This window comes from Schistocerca americana, chromosome 2, assembly GCF_021461395.2.
Source record: "Schistocerca americana isolate TAMUIC-IGC-003095 chromosome 2, iqSchAmer2.1, whole genome shotgun sequence".
NCBI classification, from domain to species: Eukaryota; Metazoa; Arthropoda; class Insecta; order Orthoptera; family Acrididae; genus Schistocerca; species Schistocerca americana.
The window spans coordinates 416690258-416714825 of record NC_060120.1 but is presented as its reverse complement, the minus strand read 5'-3'; the positions used below and the strand labels follow the sequence as shown (position 1 = coordinate 416714825).

Here is a 24568-nt window from a genome sequence, read left to right as displayed (position 1 = left end):
ACGAAGGCTTTTAACTTTTCAGACTGTCGTATTAGTCCGGATAGTACGTTATTTCCGCGTTGTTTAGGTTCAACCACAGTCTAACATGTTAGACACTCGTACTGGTTAGACTGTTAGACTATTGTTCAACTTTCAATACATGTAAACCTATTCATCACAATTTTTTGCTATAGTTTATATGCTGGTATCGATTGTCGATAGGCATTTTCTATAACGTATATTTCGCCTCGATAATGCGTGTGATTAGTAAATCATCTTTCAGTTGTATGAATCTTTGCGTTTGTTTTCAATTTGTCAGTGTTTAAGTCAAGGCGTGAGTGTTGTACGCACGTGGTTTGTTTGGAACATTCGGAGTAATGGTGAAGCGGACCTGGCAGGAAACAGCGAATGACAAAGAGGAATCAGATGGAATTGCGCTGCCTACTACACGATATTCAGACGAACCTGTGCCGAAGAAGGTTTTAAAATTTATTGTAGCTGACATTTCAGGAGTTTTATGTTTCTGAGTTCTCATTGCAATATTTCCTTTTGTCCAGGTGAAATGGATTAACAAGCAACGCGTGCTCGTGTTCGCAACACGGCGCATTTCACATAGGGACAGGCATCTCATGGAAGATATTAAAACGTTGATGCCACACTGTAAACCTGAAAGTAAAATGGAAAGAACAGAAAATTTGTTCGTCGTGAACGAGGTAAAACTTTGAATTGCAGTTCTCACAAATAAGTCCCATTCGAGAAATATTAGAATTATGGCCATGTCTTTTTTTGTGTAACATCATGAATGTCACTATAGTCGCAAATTTATTGGGGAGGTGGTTGGTCAATTGCACTTAGGGCATCCCCTCATACACTTCTGAAATTACATTAGTGCAGAAATTATCCGGTAGCCGAGAAACTATTACACTGTAGTTGGCATAGTCCATATCACTTCTGGCAGGCTAGCAAAAAAAAAAAATCGTACCTTCATCGTCTCGGATGTTATAGAATGTAGCATATGCTGAAATGGACTAGGTAAGGAACACGTATTTTTTTGGTTTCTGCAAAAAAATTTCTGCTCAGAGATACAGCCCTTCGAAGATGACATTGCGCTTATCATTTTGAAGATTCGAATTATGGAAATTTTTTTTAATGATTTATCTCTGTAACAGTTCTTGATATTTTGTTGGTCTTATATTTGAAAAGTAATTGCTTTATGATTACAAAGAAATCTTCCATTTGGACTTGTCTGTCAAAGTTCTTTTACTATAGCATTCTGAACTTTATTATTATTATTATTTTCGATTATTCTCATTTAAAGAGAGCGTTTGAACTTGAATTCCTTTATGATGATTGTTTATGTTTTTTCTGAGCCCAAATTTTCTTCATGTGTTCACTGTGTTGTTTCTTTCGCTCCGCTGTCCATTTGCATTCTGGTCTCTTCTGTGTTGTGGTGTCAAATTTATGTTTTTTCATGATGTTCCTGAATTCAGTTCTATTTTCTGCATTGTTTACTGTTATGTGTGCTTGTCTGTGGTCCTCTTCAACTTCTTTTATCCATTTTGTTTTTCCCCTGCCTGAGTTGATGAATTGCTTTGAAATTCTGTTTTCATTCATCCTGTGGATATGTCCATAGAACTGCACTCTTCTTTTCCTTATTGTATCTGTAATCATGTCTATGTATTTATATAATTCTGATGTTGGTCTGTTCTTCCAGATTCCTTGCTCTTGTATCGGGCCAAAAATTTTCCTGAGAATTTTCCTTTCTTGTTTCTCTATTTCTTTGATTTTAGTTTGCCCACTTATTTGTGTTGTTTCAGATGCATACAGTGCCTCCGGAAGTACGACAGTGTTGTAGTGCGTCAATTTTGCATTAATGGATATGGACTTTTTGTTATAATAGTTTCACGTGAGTTTATATGCTTTCTGTAGTTTTTTAGTCTTTCCTCATTGGCCTTTAAGTTGATCCCTGATGGCTGGATGATTTCTCCCAGGTACTTAAAGTGTGGTACTTGTACGATTTTCCCATGGATTGTCACAATAGGCAATTTGTCTTGTGGCACTCTTTCTATGTACTGGGTTTTCTCATATGAGATTTGCAGGCCAGTTCTTTGTGCAATTTCGTGTAACTTCTCTATGGCGTTAGTGGCTTCTTTTCTATTATTTGTGAGTATTGCAATATCATCTGCAATAGCTAAACACTTCACATTGAATCTATTATCTTTTCTAATGCCAATTTGGATTCCTTTGACTTCTTTCTCCCATGGCCTGATAATTTTTTCAAGAATATTAAAGAGTAATGGTGAAAGTCCGTTACCCTGTCGCACTCCAGGTTGGATTTCAAATGGTTCAGAAATATCCCCCATAAATTTGACCTTGGAGACTGTGTCAGTTAATGTTTGCCGAATGATTGCTCTTGTCTTTCTGTCAATGCTGAGTTCTTCCAGCATGTTGCAGAGCGCTACTCTGTCTATTGAGTCGTAGGCCTATTTAAAATCTACAAAAGTGACCACTGTGTTTCGGGTGTTTCTCATCTGAAGAATCATTTTCAGATTCCAGATCTGTTCTATGCAGGATCATCCCTTGCGAAAACCAGCCTGGTATTCTCCTATTTGTGGGTCATCTTGTTCTAATCTATTCATGAGAACTTTTGATAGGATTTTATATGTGACCGACACGAGTGAGATACCCCTGTAATTATTTGGTTCAGTTTTGTCCCTTTTTTGTGGAGTGGATGGATGAGTGCGCATTTCCATTCAGAAGGGATCTGTTCTGTTTCCCAAATGTTTAATATGATTTTGTGGATTATTCCTGTTAATCTTTCATCATTTAACTTCCATAGTTCTGCAATAATTCCATCTTCTCCTGGGGCTCTATTGTTTTTCAGTGTCTTGATAATTTTTGCTATTTCGTTGATGGTTGGTGGTTTAGCGTCGGGATTTGGTGTAGATGTCTGGTAGTGAATATCCTCAGTAGGTCTTTTGCAGTTGAGAAGTTTGTTGAAATAGTCTGCGAGGATTTGGCTGTTATTCTTCGTGTTAGTTTCTAGTGAACCATCTGGTTTCTTGATGCAAAGATTGGGTGGCTGGTATCCTGCAATATGTTCTTTAAACGTCTTATAAAAATTCCTGGTGTTGTTCTTCTTAAAGTCTTGTTCTATCTCATCTAGTCGCCGTTTGTTGTCATTTCTTTTTTCCCTCCGAATTGTTTTCGATGTTTGTTTTCGGATTACTAGAAATTGTTGCCATTTTTCTGATGTTCTGTGACTATTGAAGTTTTTTCAGGCATTGGTCCTTTCTTCTATTGCTTGCTCACATATTATATTCCACCACCTGTGTTTTCTCCTTCTCGGGGGTTGACCCAATTTCATCACGGATTTGAGGATGACCACAAGTTCTGTCCAGTTTGTGGTGTTTGTCTGACTGATTTCCTGTAAGATGTTTTCCTTGTTGAGTTTTATGTATTCGGGGTCTGGTCTCACCACTTTGTTTAGTTTTGGCTTTTTTTTTATTAGGTTCTAATCTGGTCTTTACCTGTAGAAGATGGTGGTCTGATTCAAAAAATCCTCTTCTCGTTTTCACATTCAGAATTTCTGTTGTGTAACTCTTGGAGATGGCCACATGGTCTATCTGGAATTCACCCAACATTGTGTTGGGCGACTTCCAAGTATACAATTTCTTGTTGGGTTTTTTAAATTGTGTTGACATAATTACGAGGCCGAAATTTTCGCAAAAGTTTATCAATCTTTCCCCATTCTTGTTAGTTCTCTTGTGAGCTGTATGGATTCCGATGATTTTCCTGTATTTTTTTCTCTTTGCCTAATTGTGCGTTAAAGTCGCCTAACAAGATTATTACATTGTGTTTGGCAATTTTGTTTGTCGTCTCTTCAAGGTCATTCCAGAAGTCATCCGCTTTCTGGGGGTTCTTCTTGTTATAGTTATTTGTGGGTGCGTGTGCGTTGATCAAGGTATATGCTTTGTTGGCCGATGTGACGGAGAGCGTTGATATACATTCTGAGGCAGACTGGAAGTCAATGACAGAGTCACTGATAGATTTGTGGACTACAATTTATTATTATTTTTATTATTACAAAACTGCCAATCCATAGAGTTTTTTATTCATACCATATAGTTCTACATTCCCTGAAAAGGAGAGCTTCCACTTTTAGGTTGAACAGGTTTTATAAACAGGTGAAGATTTTTGCCATACATAAAACCTGTTTTATTGCTTCATGGTCACATAACAGGTTCATAAAAATCAAAACCTAGTCTTATTTAACATAAGTTTAATTTTGAAAGATGAGTAGGAGACTCATTTTTCAAGCATTTTAAATGATTCCAAAATGTATGTGAAAGGCCCAAAGACTTAAAAGGATTCAATTTATACAACTTCTGCGCACTCTGTTTTGTACTGGAATTAGCCAGTCAATGATGTAAAAAGTTTATTCCCCTAGGAAGGTTTGCATCCCTACACCTTTTGAGTCGTCCCTGCCCTATGTTGTGAGACACACTTTACCTAGCTCTTGTCTCCAGCCTTGGTGACCCTGTTGATAGCTATGCTACCATCGGCGCAGCCCTTGACTTTGTAGGAGCAGGCAAACTTTCCTGCCTTGCACTGAAGGTGCCTTTGATAAGCTGGTGTCCCATGGGAGGGAAAGTAGTTCAATAGAAACAGGTTGAAAAAAAGTAGGCAACCAGTTGGAAAATGAAGGTTTATTAGCCCTTGACCTAGGTTTCAATATTTCTAAAAATATCTTCTTCAGAAGGTATGGGCCCTAAAATGCATACAACCAATTACATAAATTATTTTTACAAACATAACAAAATATTAATAGAAAAATATTTGCAAGGTAAGCGTACTCACTTGTTAAATCACATGATGGTACATTAGATTAACTGATGCTGAGTGGGTTTTGTCATATATAAAACTGATAAAACAAGATTGATCCCAAGGCATATTACGTTTAGTGTACTTCAGAATGAATGCTCACTGGTAAATGCCCACTGGTAGAGGCTCTTGTCAACATAAAATTATAACAGGAATAAGGGAGATTTCCTTGGAGTCGAGATAGGATTAAAATTTTTATATATCAGTATCCGATTTTCAGACACTGCAGCAGAACAAACCACACGGCAAAAGATGTGCCTTGGCAAGATCTTTTAATGAACTGTATCATAGAAACTGCATATTTTTGTAATACTTAAGTATCCACAAAATACGGTCGCCAGCTTCCGAAACACTGAATATAGTATGAGGCCATTAAGGGAGACACCCCAAAATAAATATCTAATGTATAAATGTATTAAGGTGCAGTGACGTACACAAGTAATTTTTAATGTTAATTGTTGCTGAATTAGGTCAATTACTTTCTGGTAAAAGTTGCGTAGTGGTCATCCTTGCATTTTTTGTAGTTTATGTATCATATATGTCATAATATGCATCAAAAGAATTGTGTGAGACTTGTTCATTGTGTAATATAGGTTTATTGTTAATCTCATTTCTGACACCTCCATTACTTTTGTCTGTTCTTGTTTGGCAATCTGTACACACTAAAATATTCATGCCATTTGTACGCACCTCATTGTATTGTGCATTTACTTGCTTTGTGCCAAGTGGAGAGATATTGGCACATCCTTTTTGTATAAATATGTATTATGTATTCTTGCTTTGACATGTTCTGCATCTTTGAGGGTCTCCTCACTATGGATCATTGAAATGCCAAATATAATGGATGTACAGGAATGTTTGATATGGATGTCAGCTTTGAGCAATGACATAGGAAACGTGCAACAAACTTTGTAAAAAGTGCAGTGACTGTAACAGGGTATTATTGGAAACATTTTTCAAATGGGCTAAGTTACAGATCAGTCTCTCACAACAACTAAGTTTTATTTAAGTATCAGATTCTTTGGCTTCGCCGGCTCACAACCAGACTGTTATCTTCCAGTCTAACCTAGATGTTGGTTAGAGCTACAGATCAGTCACCACAACCAGATTTTTCTAGTATCACATTCGTTGACTTTGCAAACTCACAATCAAACTGTTATCTTGCAACCTAACCTATACCTCGGGCTAAGCTACAGATTAATGTGTCACTATAAAGTCACCGCCACCGCCCTCCCCCCCTTCTTCTTAAACATTTGTTGGCTTCGGCAACTAACAACAAAACTGTGAGTATAAGCACTGAAAGGTGACATGACAGCAGCCATTAACATAGTCACCTGCCAGAGCCAATTATTCTTATCGAACCTTCCTCTCGACACAGTATAACAATGTAATCTTCAACAGATCCCGTGATTCTCCTTCACTTTCACTGAGGATAAAGATGTCATCAGTGAATCTTATCATCGATATACTTTTAATCCCACATCTGAATCTCTCTTTTATTTCCTTCATTGCTGCTTCAACGTCCAAGTTGAGCAGTACAAGAGAAAGAATGCATCCCCACCTAACCATTCGTTTTAATCTGAGTGCTTCTCATAATCTTTTATCCTTATTGTTTTTTCTTGTACATATTCCCTCTTAATCTTCCATTCTTATTGTTGCTTCTTCATTCTTGTGCATATTGTGAATAACCCATCTTTCTTGACACATATTTTGTCTTGGGATTTCAAACATCTTTCCCGTTTCACACTCTCAAATAATTTTTATATGTCAACTAATCTTATGTAATTTGCAAGGTTACTGCCCTATCTTAGATGCCTCTTAAGTCTCATGGCTGTTCATATTTACCAGTATTCTTCAGATGATTATTGGGGAAACAATAAATCCTAATTTATTGCAACACTGCTGAAGATTCTTTTTAGTTAACCTTTATTGCTTTGATCAGATTTTAAGTAGCAGTACTGAAGGCTAATACTGAAGAGGTCAGAACCAACATCTCAGCTGTCCAAACAACTACTGAACGAAGTAGATGAGTTATATAGCAGTTGCACTGACTGGCTGACATAGAAAATTACAAAATGATTACTCATTGCAGTGTAGAGTTTGTATCCCTAACTGAGTCTGACTTTGTGCACAGTATAGAAGTGACAAAATGGTAAAATACAAAATTATGAAAGGGAGAGTTGTTAATCGCCATATAGCGGAGATGCTGAGTCGCAGATAGTTGCCTGTCTGTGACTCAGCATCTCCGCTACATTGTTATATTTCAGATGGGAACATAAAAGACAATAAAAGTAAAAAAACAAAAACAGTAAATACAAAAATGGCAAAATGATGGGATACATTTTATGATGTGGAAATGTTAATATGCAGTAAGATTTCCAAAGCTCATTGAGAATTTTCTGGAACTTTAATTTTCTAATTTGAGTACGTTTTAAGTAACATTCTATTCTAGGAAAGTTATACTTTTTTAGGATTGGGAAAATCAGGGCTACAAAACTATAACACTGGAATTTGGACAGGGTCATGTTTTAAGATTTGAACATTGTGGAATGCAATAATTATTAACAAGTATTTACTTTTTAAATACACAGTTACTGGAAGAAGTAAGATGTTTACTGCAAAGTAGAGAATGAGAGCTTCTGATTAACATACATCAATTGTAAAACAAATAATTATTATAACTGTGTAGGCTTCTATCGCCAGTCAGTTGAAAGAAAAGTTTTCTGGGGATGGTACCACATAGTATATGTTCTTAGATGTCTTATAGGTATAGTAGGAATGTTTTTCATTGTGTTAGAAGTATTGAATTTCTGTGACAGTTAGCGAAATTGATGTACACAGAAAATAAAACAGTTGCCTTTTACCTTATAGCTTATATTTTGCTGCAAAATTACCTCTTTCAGGCTTCTCTTAGTGGGTTAATAGTATTTGTGTTTTATCAGAACAAGCGTTCTATGTTTTTGTATGTAACAACATTTTTAAAGGCTAACTGTAACTCTTTGTAATATATTTATGTATTTTTACAGATATGCGAAATGAAGAACTGCAATAAGTGCATACTGTTTGAGGGCCGCCATAAGCGTGATTTATATTTGTGGATATCAAATGTACCAACAGGACCCTGTGCAAAATTTTTAGTTGAGAACAGTAAGTACAAAATTAAAAAGAACAGTAAAAGTCATGAATGGAGTCAGTACCAATTGTACATAGGTTGGCAGTGCATCAGTTTCTTGCCGCCAATGGAAACACATTTATTGATAACCAGTAAGAAGCAATAAAAATTTATAAACTACTTTGAATGCTCAGATTGCAACCATTTTATATTACTTAGAGATTTGAGGTACTATTGAGGCATTTAAGGTTGCCTTAAATTGTGGCTGCTGTAACTGATTTTTTTAACTACATTTTTGCAATGAAAGTTGTGGTGACTGCCCTATCTGTAGCATAACACAAGGTCTTGGTTAGGTTGCAAGGGAATATTTTGGTTCCAAATTGGAGTCAACAAATTTAGTATCAAAGAGAAGCAGCTCCAATACAGTCACTGAACAATTCAAGTACCACAGTGATTTAAATGACAGTCATCAGAGGTTATAAAGGTCTCTCATTATTTGTATTGTAATTTTGGCAGTATATTGTACCACAAAATTATTTATAATTCTATTGCTATGGCAAATATCATGGCTTTAGGTTTTATGACCACTACCTGTTTGATAAAACTGCGCATTCTCGGATCGTAAGTATTCTTTGATTTGACAAAATTATTTCAAGTCATTACTGTGAGACGTTGCATGCCTGTTGAATTTTCATTGGATACTTATGGTCAGCTATTGACACAATCCCCTCGGTTCCCAACACAGAAAGCTCTACCACAAACATTGCTCAACAGAACAAATAAGAAATGCCATTGACCCTATTGTGGACTGTTTATTAGAATTTCCTTTCTATAATAATAATAATACCAGACAATAGATAACACACACATTAAAATAGACAATCCACCAAACATAACAGACATGGAACACTGCTGGAGCAACATATGGTCAAACCTGGTACAACATAACAGGCATGCACGGTGGATACAAGCAGAAACAGATACATATAAGATGATACCACAAATGCCTGAAGTGATAATTTTGCAACATGAAGTCACCCAAGCAATTAATTCTACTCACAATTGGAAAGCCCCTGGAAAAGATAAAATAGCAAATTTCTGGCTAAAGTAGTTCACCTCAACACATTCACATCTAACTAAATTATTTAACAGTTACATTGCAGACCCATACACATTCCCTGATACACATGGAATAACTTATCTGAAACCTAAAGATCAAGCAGACACAGCAAACCCAGCTAAATATCGCCCCATAACATGCCTACCAACAATATACAAAATATTAACTTCAGTCATTACACAGAAATTAATGACACATACAACACAGAACAAAATTATAAATGAAGAACAAAAAGGCTGTTGCAAAGGAGCACGGGGATGTAAAGAGCAACTGATAATAGATGCAGAGGTGACATATCAAGCTAAAACTAAACAAAGGTCGCTACACTACGCATACATTGATTACCAAAAAGCTTAATGTACACCACTCATGGATACTACAAATATTGGAAATATACAAAGTAGATCCTAAATTGATACAGTTCGTAAACATAGTAATGAAAAATTGGAAAACCACACTTAATATCCAAATAAATTCAAATAATATCACATCACAGCCAATAAAGATTAAGCGTGGAATATACCAGGGAGACTCATTAAGTCCTTTCTGGTTCTGCCTTGCTCTGAACCCATTATCCAACATGCTAAATAATACAAATTATGGATACAATATTACTGAAACATACCCACACAAAACCACACATTTGCTATACATGGATGATCTAGAACTACTAGCAGCAACAAATCAACAACTCAACCAATTACTAAAGATAACAGAAGTATTCAGCAATGATATAAATATGGCTTTTGGAACAGACAAATGTAAGAAAAATAGCATAGTCAAGGGAAAACACACTAAACAGGAAGATTACATATTGGATAACCACAGCGACTGCATAGAAGCGATGGAAAAAACAGGTGCCTGTAAATATCTAGGATACAGACAAAAAATAGGAATAGATAATACAAATATTAAAGAAGAACCAAAAGAAAAATATAGACAAAGACTAACAAAAATACTGAAAACAGAATTGACAGCAAGAAACAAGACAAAACTATAAATACTTATGCTATACCAATATTTACCTACTCATTTGGAGTAGTGAAATGGAGTAACACAGACCTAGAAGCACTCAATACATTTACATGATCACAATGCCACAAATATAGAATACATCACATACATTCAGCAACTGAAAGATTCACATTAAGCAGAAAGGAAGGAGGAAGGGGGTTTATCGACATAAAAAACCTACGTTATGGACAGGTAGACAATTTAAGAAAATTCTTTCTAGAACGAGCAGAAACTAGCAAAATACACAAAGCAATCACTCATATAAATGCATTGGCTACACCACTGCAATTTCATAGCCACTTCTACAACCCTTTAGATCACATAACATCAACAGATACGAAGAAAGTAAATTGGAAAAAGAAAACACTACACGGCAAGCACCCGTATCATCTAACACAGCCACACATCGATCAAGACGCATCCAACACATGGCTAAGAAAAGGCAATATATACAGTGAGACGGAAGGATTCATGACTGCAATACAGGATCAAACAATAAACACCAGATATTACAGCAAGCATATTATTAAAGATCCCAATACCACAACAGATAAATGCAGACTTTGCAAACAACAAATAGAAACAGTAGATCACATCACAAGCGGGTGTACAATACTAGCAAATACAGAATACCCCAGAAGACATGACAATGTAGCAAAAATAATACATCAACAGCTTGCCTTATAACATAAACTTATAAAGTGACACGTTCCCACATACAAGTATGCACCACAAAATGTACCGGAGAGTGATGAATACAAAATATACTGGAACAGAACCATTATAACAGATAAAACACCACCACATAACAAACCTGACATCATACTCACCAATAAAAAGAAGAAATTAACACAACTAATCGAAATATCCATACCCAATACAACAAATATACAAAAGAAAACAGGAGAAAAAATTGAAAAATACGTCCAACTGGCTGAGGAAGTCAAGGACATGTGGCATCAGGATAAAGTTGACATTATACCAATTACACTATCAACTACAGGAGTCATACCACACAATATCCACCAGTACATCAATGCAATACAGCTACATCCAAACGTATATATACAACTACAGAAATCTGTAATTATTGATACATGTTCAATTACCTGAAAGTTCCTAAGTGCAATGTAACTGTGGTGTGACGAAGCCTTTCTCTCATTTGCCGTGAGACAGTTAGAATAGCCTTCAGCTAAGTCCATGGCTACGACCTAGCAAGGCGCCATTAACCGTATCTGAAGATAGTCTTATTTGTATTATCAAGAGCGATGTACCACAAGGATAGAATAAAGTTAAGTATTCGAGGAGCTGCATACTTTTCTTATTAGAATTCACTACTTATCCTGTTCCAGAATTCATGCCCGTCTGCGTTAGATAGCGTGCATTTAGGTCGCCTCTATCTACAAGGTGTTCGTACATTTGCCAACACATCAGTAACACATACCATACAGTTAAAAGGAAGTGACGCTTGATCAAGGTCCGCGTCACTTTCCATTTTTAACCAGACTTTAACGTCTGAGAAAGTAAAGAAATAATAATAATATTAATAGTTAATAATAATAATAAATTGTTATTATTATTACAAGAAGCAAATAACATGTCAGCTGTGACTTTTCTGAACCTGTTTTGTTTTAGTGGAGGTGTAGATTTTGAATGGCAGGTAAAGTTGTCTGTTCTATCTCTGTAAAATATTGTGCACGTTAGATAACCATTTGCTTGTGAATTCAGTCATTTACAGTTTAGTTAAGGTATGTATGTAATAGATGAGACAGAAGTAATTTGGATGTACATAATGGCGTTAGTGACTCTGCAACTTTTTGTTGTGTGGCACACAGTAACATTTAATGACTATTCACCATTTTCTATTATGGTAATGTCTCAGGGAATGAGGGGGGGGGGGGGGGGGGACCAGATGCAGGAACCCTGCATTGTCATTCTAGGCAAAGACCTAGTGTAAGCGGTTTGCCATTTTGCCTTCCTTTGACCTGTTATGAAGTGTTAAGTTTTTATCTGTGTCATGTTGATAACTGTGATGAGTGCTTATACAGCATAGTGTTGGTGTTTGTATTGTTATGGATGAAGGGAAGCTAGAGGGTTAAACCTGTTGCCAGCACCAAAGGATCTTCAGAGTTCAATATCTCCAGCTGAAGGTTTGGAGTTGAAGAGCAGTTGCGACAGTTTTTAGATTCCAGCTTTTTGTCCCTTTATAAAACTTTCCAATATCTATATAAGTTATATATAAATATGTTAAAATTGTGTAGGAATTGTGTGTATATCTGCACCTGCTTAAAATGTTAAAAATTATATGTGCGTTTCTTCAAGATCAAATAAAGTTGGTAACTTTCATGAAGAAGGCTGTGGATTGCAGTCTGGGTGGTCATGGTCAGGAGGAGGCTGGGGTTGGGAGGGGGGAGGGATAGCAGGATAGGATGGAGGATGGTAGAGTGCTGCTTGTGGGAGCATACAGAGATGAGGTGGAAAGAGGATAGGGCAGCTAGGTGCAGTCTGGAGGCTAGGTGGAGGCCAACGAGAGGGTTGCGGGGAGTGGAAGAGGAGAGAAGCAAAAAGATGGTGACTGAATTGGTGGAATAGGCGGCTGTGTATGCTGGAGTGGGAACAGGAAAGGACAATGACTGATGAAGGTTGAGGCCAGCAGGGTTTGAGAACGTAAGATAAATTGAAAGCAGAGTTCCCATTTATGCAACTCAGAAATGCTGATGTTGGTAGGTAGGATACAGATGACACAGGCTGTGAAGCAGCCATTAAAATGAAGACCATGTTTTCCCTGTTGTTTTGAAAGCAGAACCTTTCACATGGGCATTTACAGCTCTGCTGCTGTGACATGACAAAGAAAAAAGTGCACAAACATACAGTGTTATTGTAGTTGGTTAGCAACAACTAATGATGTAATTGTGCTTGAAACAGCTTTTGATCATGAATAACATTTAAATGAAAATATGTCTTACTGAAAATTTGTATACTGTGGTTCACTTACGCGTGTGTGTGTGTGTGTGTGTGTGTGTGTGTGTCTGTCTGTGTCTGTGTCTGTGTCAATACAGAGAGTATCAGACAGTTTTGTAATTGGATTGAAGAATTCCCAGTGAATAGAACATAGCATATGCTGTTCATAATGAAGATAGATCTCCAAATGTAAAAGTTAATTTGGACACACCCCAAAGGAGTGTTAGACAGCCATTATGGTTCACAACGTATATGAAATATATATTTACTACCCAATAAGGCAATTCTTCGCAATTACTAAGTATTTATGCAGTTGAATATACATTCTAATATGGGGTACCTGTAGGAATTGTGCCAGCACACAAATTTTGGCTCTATATTGCAACTTCGCACGCTTCGAAGGTATGGAAAATAATTTTAATAAATCATATAGAAAATGAATGAAAAAGATCTTGAAAAGCTCATCGCCAACATACTTCGAATCTTAGATGATGCATTAATAAATATCCAGGTAGATATAGGCAATATATTTTTTAAAAAAAGCCAATGTACAGGTTTTCTATTTAAATCATATGCGAGACATAAAATTCTGTGGATTAGACAAATTGTTTATTGCATATGTATTGTTTCTCTGTATATGTAACTTTAAACAAAAGTTGTGTACACAACATTGTGCTGTTTTGTTTTCTTCCTTGCAATTGATTTTAAAAGGAAAGCTGATATTAGAATAGTCGTATTTATGGCTTATCTGCCTACTGTTAGGATGCTACTACTCAATCTGATACATGTGAAACCTTTTAATGCTACCTGTTCAAGTATTAAAACTACACAAAATAATGTTATTGAGGCTACTTTCCTCACAGATTCACAGCTGGAGGAGTCTCTCTCTCTCTCTCTCTCTCTCTCTCTCTCTCTCTCTCTCTCTCTCTCTCTCTCTCTCTCTCTCTCATATACCTTGTATACCAATGATCCCAACTGATTTACACATTCAGTTTAAGCTTTCATAGTTAAAACTGACTGTGAGAAAGAAATGAAACTGCATGTTTTAAGAACACAGCTTTCTCTTTCTCACAGTTGATTTTAACAGAAAACCTGCACGTTGTTTTAAAAAATGTGTAGTGTACAATTGTTCGAATGTTTATTAGAGTGAATTTTCTCATGTTGAGAAATTATGAGGAGTGCTCTGTGTTTTATGTGACAAAACTTTCAGTAGCTAATCTTTAAAGAACATCCAAAAGAGTTTGTAATTTTTAAATTTAAAATGAGAATAATTTATGCTCTGATTTTACGATACCTGTGAAAGAGCCATATAGTGGTTGTAATATGCTGTACATGGTTTATCTAAGATATATGGAACATGTCACACAGATGTAGACAGATGTGCATATATGCATTTTACTGTGGTTTTTAAAACTTGACAATCAGCTGTGGACACTACATATATGAATATGGCCATGTGCACAAGGTACTTTGTATAGTGTATTGTATTTTATTCACTGTAGTGACAACATGGCATACGGTTCAAACTGACAATGAACACATTTTGTGATAACAATTTTTTTCTCAAATATTACATCATAAATCATGATGGGACATATATTTCATGTATATGCATATGTTACAGACCAGAAGATAATTACCTGTCGAAACAAGTTGTCAAAAATAAAGACGAATCTATACAGTCCTGGCTATTAAAGATTTTTACCAAATTTATTAGAGCATTGTGTAAAAATTTGTTGAAGTAAATCAAACAGGAACATTCTGCGATTTTTACTTGTAACATTTCCTCTTCACATATTGGTATTTATATGTTGGAACCTCACACGAGTGTGTTCGCAAATGACACTGTTGTATATGAGGAAGTTGCAACACTAGAAAATTGTAATGAAATGCTTGGACACCTGCAGATAGTTGACACTTGGTGTAAGGATTGGCAGTTAGAGTAAGAAGGCAGTTAGAGATAGAAGGCCCATTACCGTATGATTACATGATCACCAAAGAATTTGTGGAAGCTGTCATATCTATTGCATATCTGGGAGTATGCATATGGAGCAATTTACAGTGGAACAACCACATAAAATTGATAGTAGGGAAGACAAATTGATTCATTGGAAAAATCCTGAGGAAGTATGGTCCTCCTGCAAAGGAGGTAGCTAACAAAATGCTCATTCAACCAATACTTGAATAGTGCTCAACAGTTTGGGACCATTATCAGATAGGATTGTTGAGGAAATAGAGAAGATCCAAAAAAGAGGGGCCACAGGGTTATTTGTAAGTGCAAAAGTGTCACGGAGCTGCTCATCCAACTTCAATGACAGGTCTACAAGGGAGGCACTGTGCATTGCTGTATGGTTTAGTGTTAAAACTCTGAGAGCATATGTTCCTAGAACAGTGAACCAATATATATATCACAGAAAGATCACAAAGGTAAAATTAAGAGAGATGTTGGCTCACATGCAAGCTTACTGATGAACGTGCTTCCCAGACACTATTTGCAACTGTAACAGGAAAGTAAGGAAGTGATGCAGGCATACGAAGAACCATCTACCATATGTCATAAAGTGGCTTGGAGGATGTAGATGTAGAACCACCATCCTTGTATTTACTTTAAATGATTTAGGACAATGACAGAGAACCAAAATCTGGCAGACTATCTGGGGATTTCAACTGCTGCCATCTGTAACGAGTCTAATGCCTTACCACATCACAACCTCACTCACTGAACTGATCATGGATCAGTTGACCTCTCTGGTAAAACTGAGCTTTGGTCTTTAGTTTGCTTGTTTTTGTATGATCAGTAATCATTGTGGTTTTTGAACTGTCTGTTGGTCATTTACAGATAATTTGTGCAGTTTATTGGGAATGGAGCCAGCAGTGACTGTCATGCAACTAAATATTTTATATTCCCCCATCCTGTGTTCAGTTTTGTCCCTGTGGTGTAACTTTCGATGTGATCCTGTGGTTTCCATTTGTGAAAGTTAGATGTGAATCATCATAAAGTGATATCATTAATGCTATAACATTCTAGTTTACAAACTGGAAGTTGTTGGTACAGAGGTCTTGAAAAGGTCACAGAATACACCAACAGGATGGCAGTACTTTCTTTCTTTGTCAGGATATCATCTATTTTGTTGTACATAGCTTAGTTCATAGATAATTCTTTGCAGGAACCAGCTTGGAATTTAGTTACGTTATGATGTGAAAATGGATCTGTGTTCTATTGTAGGCCACTTATTTTGAAAAGATTAGTACTAAAATTGGTCTGTAATTAGAGGTTAATAGATTGTGTTTTTGCACATGGATATCAATCACTAGTACATAATCAAATCTGCCAGGAATCATCCAAAGTGTCATAGATTGAATACAAAGACAGCTACGCTGGTTAGATTGAATACAAAGATAGCTGTCTATAAACTCAGTACAAGGGTTTTGTACTATAAGGCTACCATCGTAAGCAGAAGAATGGTACTGCGTAATGCCATCATGATTTTTGTAATCCCTTTAGGGTCTAAAAGTGTCTGCTGGGTAAATGGAACCCAATATACTAGGTAAAAAAAGGTGGATTCTTATTAATAGGTGCAATGTTTGCCGGCATTGTAATTAAAAGTCAATTAAATTTTGTGGCAATGATTTCATGGTGTCATATTTCTGCCACAGCAATTATCTGAAGGAAAATCCTGTTTGTCTTGCACCAGTTTGGAATAAAGATTCCAGACATCCTTTTTCTCTCCAAAAGGATCTATAAATGTTCTTCAGTTGACCAAATTTTGTTCAGAAAAAGAGCCATCAAAAAAAATGCAATAGTGTGTTCAAAATAAAAGCTACATTTTCTCCTTCACTATCCACGCGTTGTGTTTTATACTGGCAAGCATCTTTATTATGCTTTATTCAGCTGCTTTGCAAATCTGACAGCTTTCATTGAGCAATAACTTTAAAATTCCTAACTTTCCATCTTTTTTATGCTTGGGTATCATTGATCTGATGTGTTGGTTAAATGAAGGAGATTTGAAACTTGAGTTTTTGTGTCAGAAACATGTACCTTCCACAGTACAGAATAAGTAATGACCAATAATGTAATGGTTTAACTGAACATATTGAAAATTTTTTGGCATCTGGATGGCACCTGCAGAAAAAGAGATCAAAATTAAATTTAAAAATAAATATCTTTTCATGTTGACTTACCAACAGATTTTAGCCATACTTAAAAATTAGTGGTTTTGCTGAGAGTACATTTTTTCCTCTTTGTTCATTTATTAAGAGAATTGTTTTTTCCTTAAGTTATCTTGGTCTTAATGCTGTTATTTCGTTTTCCAGCATACACAATGGCAGAACTGAAGTTCACAGGAAATTGCTTGAAAGGATCAAGACCACTACTCTCATTTGATGAAAATTTCACTAAATATCCACATTATGCTCTTCTGAAAGAGCTCTTTGTACAGGTACAATAAAAATTTATTTAGTGGGCCTCATGAAATTCATTGTGACAGGAGAAACATGCTCGATTATAGGAAAAACAATAAACTTTGTTTTGTTGGCTTTTCAGGTAAATTTGCTCCCAACAAGAAACTATCAACAATGTATACACTGCTAATTGCCAGAATTTTTATTGCATATTACTGAAACAGTTGAACACATCAATTGTGACTTATTCACTGGATCAAGAAAACTAATTCAATAGAAAGAGATAAAATTTTTAACAAGATATACTGGTATCATGTGAGCACAGTAACATGTAACAGAAAACAGCATTCACACTAGCTTTTGAGCACTAGCTCTTTTTCTAGCAATTATACCCATATTCACACACACACACACACACACACACACACACACACACACACACACACACACACACATCCATCCCAATGTACACTCTTGTGGCAATGGCAAGACTAATTATTGATACTTGATTACTGAAAGCAGTTGCCTGAGCTGATGGTGGGGATGGGGCAGTGAAGGATGGAAGGAAGGGGGTAAAGGAAAAGAGATAGGTCTTTGAACAGATAACTGGAAGGTTTTTTTAATTCTTTTTATTTACACTTCAAGTTCCGTAGGACCAAATTGCCAAGAGAGTTACATGATTCCCTGCAGAAACTAAATTTTTATTTAATTCACCAGCAATGCTCAGAAAATAATTGTTAAATATTGTATATGTATCTGATTTATCAGTAACAGAAATATTTTTATTACGAACTGACTTCACATCGTCAATCTTATGCTGCTGACCAGACACTTGCTTCACAACTGACCATGCGGTTTTAATTTTACCCTGTGAATTAGCTATTCTGTTTACGTACCTCATACTCTTTGCCTTCCAAATAACATTTGTAAGCCCCTTACAATACTTTTTGTAATGGACTACAGTAGCTTGGTTGTGACTTCTCCTAACATTTTGATATAATTCCCGATTTGTTCTACATCATATCCTTATCCCACTAGTCAGCCACCCAGGCTGCCTTTTACTGCTAGTATCCCATTTAGAATATTCTAATGAAAAGCAACTCTCAAAGAGAGTGAGAAATGTGTTAAGGAAAGCATTATATTTGTCATTCATGTTAACAGCACTATAAGCAGCCCACCACTCTTGTTCCTTGACAAGGTTTAAAAAACTCTCTATTGCCATTGGATTAACTTGCATACATAGTTCATAATTGTATGTGACATTTGTTTGAGTACAAAATCCTTTTAGTGTTAAAATTTGTGCATCATGGTCTGAAAGGCCTTTCACCCTTTTACTAACAGAATACCCATCTAGTAATTAAGAATGAATAAAAATATTGTCTGTGGATGTGCTACTGTTCCCTTGCACCCAAGTTGGAAATAACACAGTCTCCATCAGATGATATGTGTTAAGGAGATCTACCAACATCCTTCTTCTTGCACAGTCATATACAAAATTAATACTTAAGTCACCACATATAACTAATTTCTGTACTTCCTACAAAGTGAATCAAGAACCCTCTCTAGCTTGAACGAAAATGCTCTGAAGTCAGAGTTAGGGGACCTATGAACAACAAAAATTAGAAGTTTAGTTTCACTAAATTCAACTGCCCCTGCACAACATTCAAATATCTGTTCAGTGCAGTGCCATGATACGTCTATGTACTCTAATGGAATACTGTTTTTTATGTACATAGCCACTCCGTCACTCCGCAAGGAACTCCTTGAAAAAAACAGCCATCTAATCTGTAGCCGAAAAAACAGCCTGCTAATCTGTAGCCTGGTAAAGGAAGCCTCTGAGTTGTCAAATTATTTAAGTGGTGTTCTGATATACCAGTAATTTCAGAGTCAACATCTATAAGCAGTTCACTAAGTTTATCTCTAATACCTCTTATATTTTGATGAAATATTCTTAGTCCTCCTCTACTATGAAACAGGATGTCCTCTGAAGGTGATTCCTTCGTTAGAAAGACTTCCTTTAAACAGGTATACCTGTCAGCTGACTTAAATCTAAAAAAGGTTCAAAATCTAAAAAAGGTTCAGCTCTAACACCAACTACTACAGGAACTTTTCCACGAGTGATCCCACCACCGCCCACTACAATGTCACCTACAAGCTTTGCCAGCCTCCCCTTCCCATACCTATTGAGGTGCAGGCCATGCCTAGTGAAACCTGATCTACTGGTAGACTCAACTGGCACCACTGCAGTGTGACCCATGCCCTCTGCCATCAGTGTCTTCTCCAGCCCCATGTTAACGCGCCTGATAGCTGCATTAAGATGAGACCAATCATGACACTGAAACAGTTGCACGAAATGCACACTAGTGCTACCAGTTTGAGTAGCTGTCTTTACCAGGTCACCACCTACATCATATTCCCCGTCCCTGTCAAGACTATTTCCTGCTCCAACCACTATCACTACCTGATCCTCCTTTGTAAAATTCCTACATAACTCCCCTATGCTGTCAGTCACCTGAGCCAACCCTGCACTAGGCTTCACTATGCTGTTGACCTAGTACTCAATCCCAAACACTTCCTGCAACTGCTGACCCACACCTCTACTATGCGAACTACCTAGCACCAGAACCTTCTTCTTTCTGTTAGACTTTGCAGCTGACTTTAGCCTCCTTATTGCTGAAGACTGCTGCATGTTTCCTACACCTACAGCTACAAGAGGCTCCTCTCCACTCAACTCTGACAGTTGGTCAAATCTATTGCATATACACAAAGTACAACTGTCCGAATACCTCCTGCTCCTGTCTGCCTTCTTGCCAGCTGCCAGTTCCCATACCCCAGCACCCTTCACCCTCCTCAACCTATCTAGTTCCTCCTTTCTGTATTGTAACTGCACCTGAAGGGCACAGATCTCACACTCCTGTTCTTCTATCAACTTACTTCTACTGCAGATTCTGCATTCCCAGGAGAAGATATCGCTAGAATGTCCACTGGCTTCCCCACTGCATGGCCCCCAATGAAAATACTTTGAACAAATCCCACACCATAACCCACTACTCACAAACCTATGACAAAGCCCACACTTCTCACCCATGTAAATTTTTACAGTTACTGAAAAAAAACTATATGTCTGCATTGCCTAAGTTCATTTACACCAGTAGAACTATTTACAGAACTAACAATAGCGGTCTTGGAGTTGTCTCTCTACTAAGAAAGCAACAACTTTTATTAATACTACTAAACCACAACTAATACCAATACCAACAAAACTTCACAAAATTTATTAGCTAAACCCAAATGACCACTGGAACACTCAACAAAGTTAAAACAGTGAATGAAAATTTACTGAACTATTTCATAGAAACAATAAGAAATGTCAACTGAAAACTAAAGCACGAAATTTACTAAATGACTTCAACGCACAGAAAATTCTAAAAAAAAACACAAGCAAACATTTCCAAAAGTTTATTAAATAGTTACCCCCATAACCTTTGGTTATGGGGGGGAAATGAGGTTGGGAGGGGAGGGGGGGGGAGATGAGAAAAAATGAAGAGGGAGAAAGGAAGTGGAGAGAGAAGGGAGATGGGTTGATATTGGAGTAGAGGAGATGGAGACTTTTCACATGGGGGGGGGGGGGGGGGGAGGAAGAGTGATGGGAGAAGGCAATGCATGAGCTGGATGGAGTAGGGTAGGAGTGGTGTGGAAAGAAGAGACAGGAAAAAGCAAGGTGAGATGTTGGAAACAGGTTAGTGGAGGTTTCGGCCAGGGGGAATGTGAAAGTGATGGATGTGTATGACAGACCATTCCCATCTATGTAGTTCAGAGGACCTTTTGCTCGAAGGAAGTATCCAAGTGGCCCACTTAGTGAAGCAGCTGTTGAAGTCATTTGTGTTGTTGTGTGCAGCATATTTGGCATCTGGATAGACAACTTTCGTTTTGCTATAATATTTTGGTGGCCATTCATGTAAGTAGCACTGTATTAGGCATGCCCAACTTTCTGCTTGCACCAGGAATTTCCATTATTGTTAGACATTTTATGTTATTGGGAATATGATCAAAAATTTTTGTTGCTCTGTATTGAACTCCTTTCTGAGGTACTGTCAGCTTTAACAGTTGATAATAAAGATCAGCTTTCCTCTAGTGTTGTGGGTATGAACATCACTGTTCTTCTCAAATTGTGATGCATTATTTATGACAAATTTCGTTAGTGAATATATGTATTGTGATGGTGCAGTTAAAAAGTCGAACTCCTTGAAGACGTACCCAGATGACAACTGCAGATGAACACAATGTATAATTCTTACTGCTCACTTTTGTCCAACCAGTACTTTCTTTCTCAGTGATGAACATAAAAGCATAGCCTTTTGTTATAAATCGCCTGATCTGCATATTAGCTACCACATTGTCTTAATTTGTTAGTTTCTTCTCAATTTGCTCCTGCAGACTCTTATAATTTGCTTTTCAATGCTTTTTTTTATTTTATTCATTTTATATTGTTTCTGTAATAGTATCTGCAACCAATCTTCATATTTTCCTCCCTGGAATTTCCACTATCATACCATCTTTTTGTTTTATGGTAGTTGAAATATCAAGATGAAAGTAATAAACAGCTGTGAGGAGAGACAACCACTCATATATAGGCAACTAATACACGGGTAATTTTAATTTTTCTACTTTAAATGACCAATGGAAACTCCAGGTAGGAATATCAACATTGTAGGAAAAGATACATTACTATTTACTGTGAAGATGACACATTAAGTTGCAGGCAGGCATAGGTTTCAGTTGCCTGTGTGTGGGGGGGGGGGGGGGGGGGCGAGCATTTGTCGTCTATTGTTGACGAAGGCCTTACTGGCCGAAAGCTTTATCTGTGACAGTCTTTTTGTTGTGCCTATCTGCAACTCAGCATGTCTGCTATATGAAATGAAATGTCGATCTTTAAGATCGACCAAAGCGTTCAGATTTTAGCATTCAGGTCTTTGTTACGAAACGTGTTAATTTCACTTTAACAGTAAATCCTAAACTATTATAGATATGGTCAATATTCAAGTTTTATTGGTATCACCATGAAAATATATGGAGGATGGCAGATTAAAATGACTGTGGCTTGATTCCCTGAATTAATACAGAATTAAATAATTTCCATAAATATTTCCCTTTATGGCCAATCTTAGGTCCGTCATATTTAACACTGCTACGTCTCCTAACTTCCCACCCCCCTCCTCCATCCATGAACCATGAACCTTGCCCTTGGTGGGGAGGCTTGCTTGCCTCAGCGATACAGATAGCTGTACCATAGGTGCGACCACAACGGAGGGGTATCTGTTGAGAGGCCAGACAAATGTGTGGTTCCTGAAGAGGGTCAGCAGCCTTTCCAGTAGTTGCAGGGGCAACAGTCTGGATGATTGACTGATGTGGCCTTGCAACACTAACCAAAACGGTCTTCTTCTGCTGGTAATGCGAACGGCTGAAAGCAAGGGGATACTACACACATAATTTTTCATGTGGGCATGCAGCTTTACTGTATGATTAAATGATGGGTAAAATATTCCGGTGGTAAAATAGTCCCTAGGTGGGGACTACTCAGGATGACGTCGTTATCAGGAGAAAACTGACGTTCTACGGGTCGGAGTGTGGAATGTCAGGTCCCTTAATCAGGCAGGTAGGTTAGAAAATTTAAAAAGGGAAATGGATAGGTTAAAGTTAGATATAGTGGAAATTAGTGAAGTTCGGTGGCAGGAGGATCAAGACTTTTGGTCAGGTGAATACAGGGTTATAAATACAAAATCAAATTGGGTTATGCAGGAGTAGGTTTAATAATGAATAAAAAAATAGGAGTGTGGGTAAGCTACTACAAACAGCATAGTGAACGCATTAATGTGACCAAGATAGATACGAAGCCCACACCTACTACAGTAGTGCAATTTTATATGCCAACTACCTCTGCAGATGACGAAGAAATTGATGAAATGTATGATAAGATGAAAGAAATTATTCAGATAGTGAAGGGAGACGAAAATTTAATAGTCATGGGTGACTGGAATTCGATAGTAGGGAAAGGAAGAGAAGGAAACGTAGTAGGTGAATATGGATTGGGGCTAAGAAATGAAAGAGGAAGCCGCCTGGTAGAATTTTGCACAGAGCATAACTTAATCACAGCTAACACTTGGTTCAAGAATCATAAAAGAAGGTTGTATACATGGAAGAAGCATGTAGATACTGGAAGGTGTCAGATTATATAATGGTAAGACAGAGATTTAGGAACCAGGTTTTAAATTGTAAGACATTTCCAGGGGCAGATGTGGACTCTGACCACAATCTATTGGTTATGAACTGTAGATTAAAATGGAAGAAATTGCGAAAAGGTGGGAATTTAAGGAGGCGAGACCTGGATAAATTGAAAGAACCAGAGGTTGTACAGAGTTTCAGGGAGAGCATTAGGGAACAATTGACAAGAATGGGGAAAAGAAATACAGTAGAAGAAGAATGGGTAGCTTTGAGAGATGAAATAGTGAAAGTAGCAGAGGATCAAGTAGGTAAAAAGACGAGGACTAGTAGAAATCCTTGGGTAACAGAAGGGATATTGAATTTAATTGATGAAAGGAGAAAATACAAAAATGCAGTAAATGAAGCAGGCAAAAAGGAATACAAATGTCTCAAAAATGAGATCGACAGGAAGTGCAAAGTGGCTAAGCAGGGTTGGGTAGATGACAAATGTAAGGATGTAGAAGCATGTATCACTAAGGGTAAGATAGATACTGCCTACAGGAAAATTAGAGAGACCTTTGGAGAAAAGAGAACCACTTGCATGAATATCAAGAGCTCAGATGGAAACCCAGTTCTAAGCAAAGAGGGAAAAGCAGAAAGGTGGAAGGAGTATATAGGGGGTCTATACAAGGGCGTTGCACGTGGGGACAATATTATGGAAATAGAAGAGGATGTAGATGAAGACGAAATGGGAAATATGATACTGCGTGAAGAGCTTGACAGAGCACTGAAAGACCTGAGTTGAAACAAGGCCCCGGGAGTAGACAACATTCCATTAGAACTACTGACAGCATTGGGAGAGCAGTCCTGACAAAACTCTACCATCTGGTGAGCAA

At 37.1% G+C, this 24568-nt stretch overlaps 1 protein-coding gene across 1 annotated transcript in view; it reads left to right on the top strand.

The window, feature by feature from the left end:
• Positions 1–227: 227 nt before the first annotated feature.
• LOC124595135 (ribosome biogenesis protein BRX1 homolog) overlaps positions 228–24568 on the top strand; it is a 48371-nt gene continuing 24030 nt past the window's right edge. The window contains exons 1-4 of the mRNA XM_047133734.1: positions 228–458; positions 537–692; positions 7890–8010; positions 17385–17509. Of these exons, the coding sequence (XP_046989690.1) occupies positions 357–458; positions 537–692; positions 7890–8010; positions 17385–17509 (504 nt within the window). The 5' untranslated portion in view covers positions 228–356. The remainder of the gene's footprint in view (positions 459–536; positions 693–7889; positions 8011–17384; positions 17510–24568) is intronic.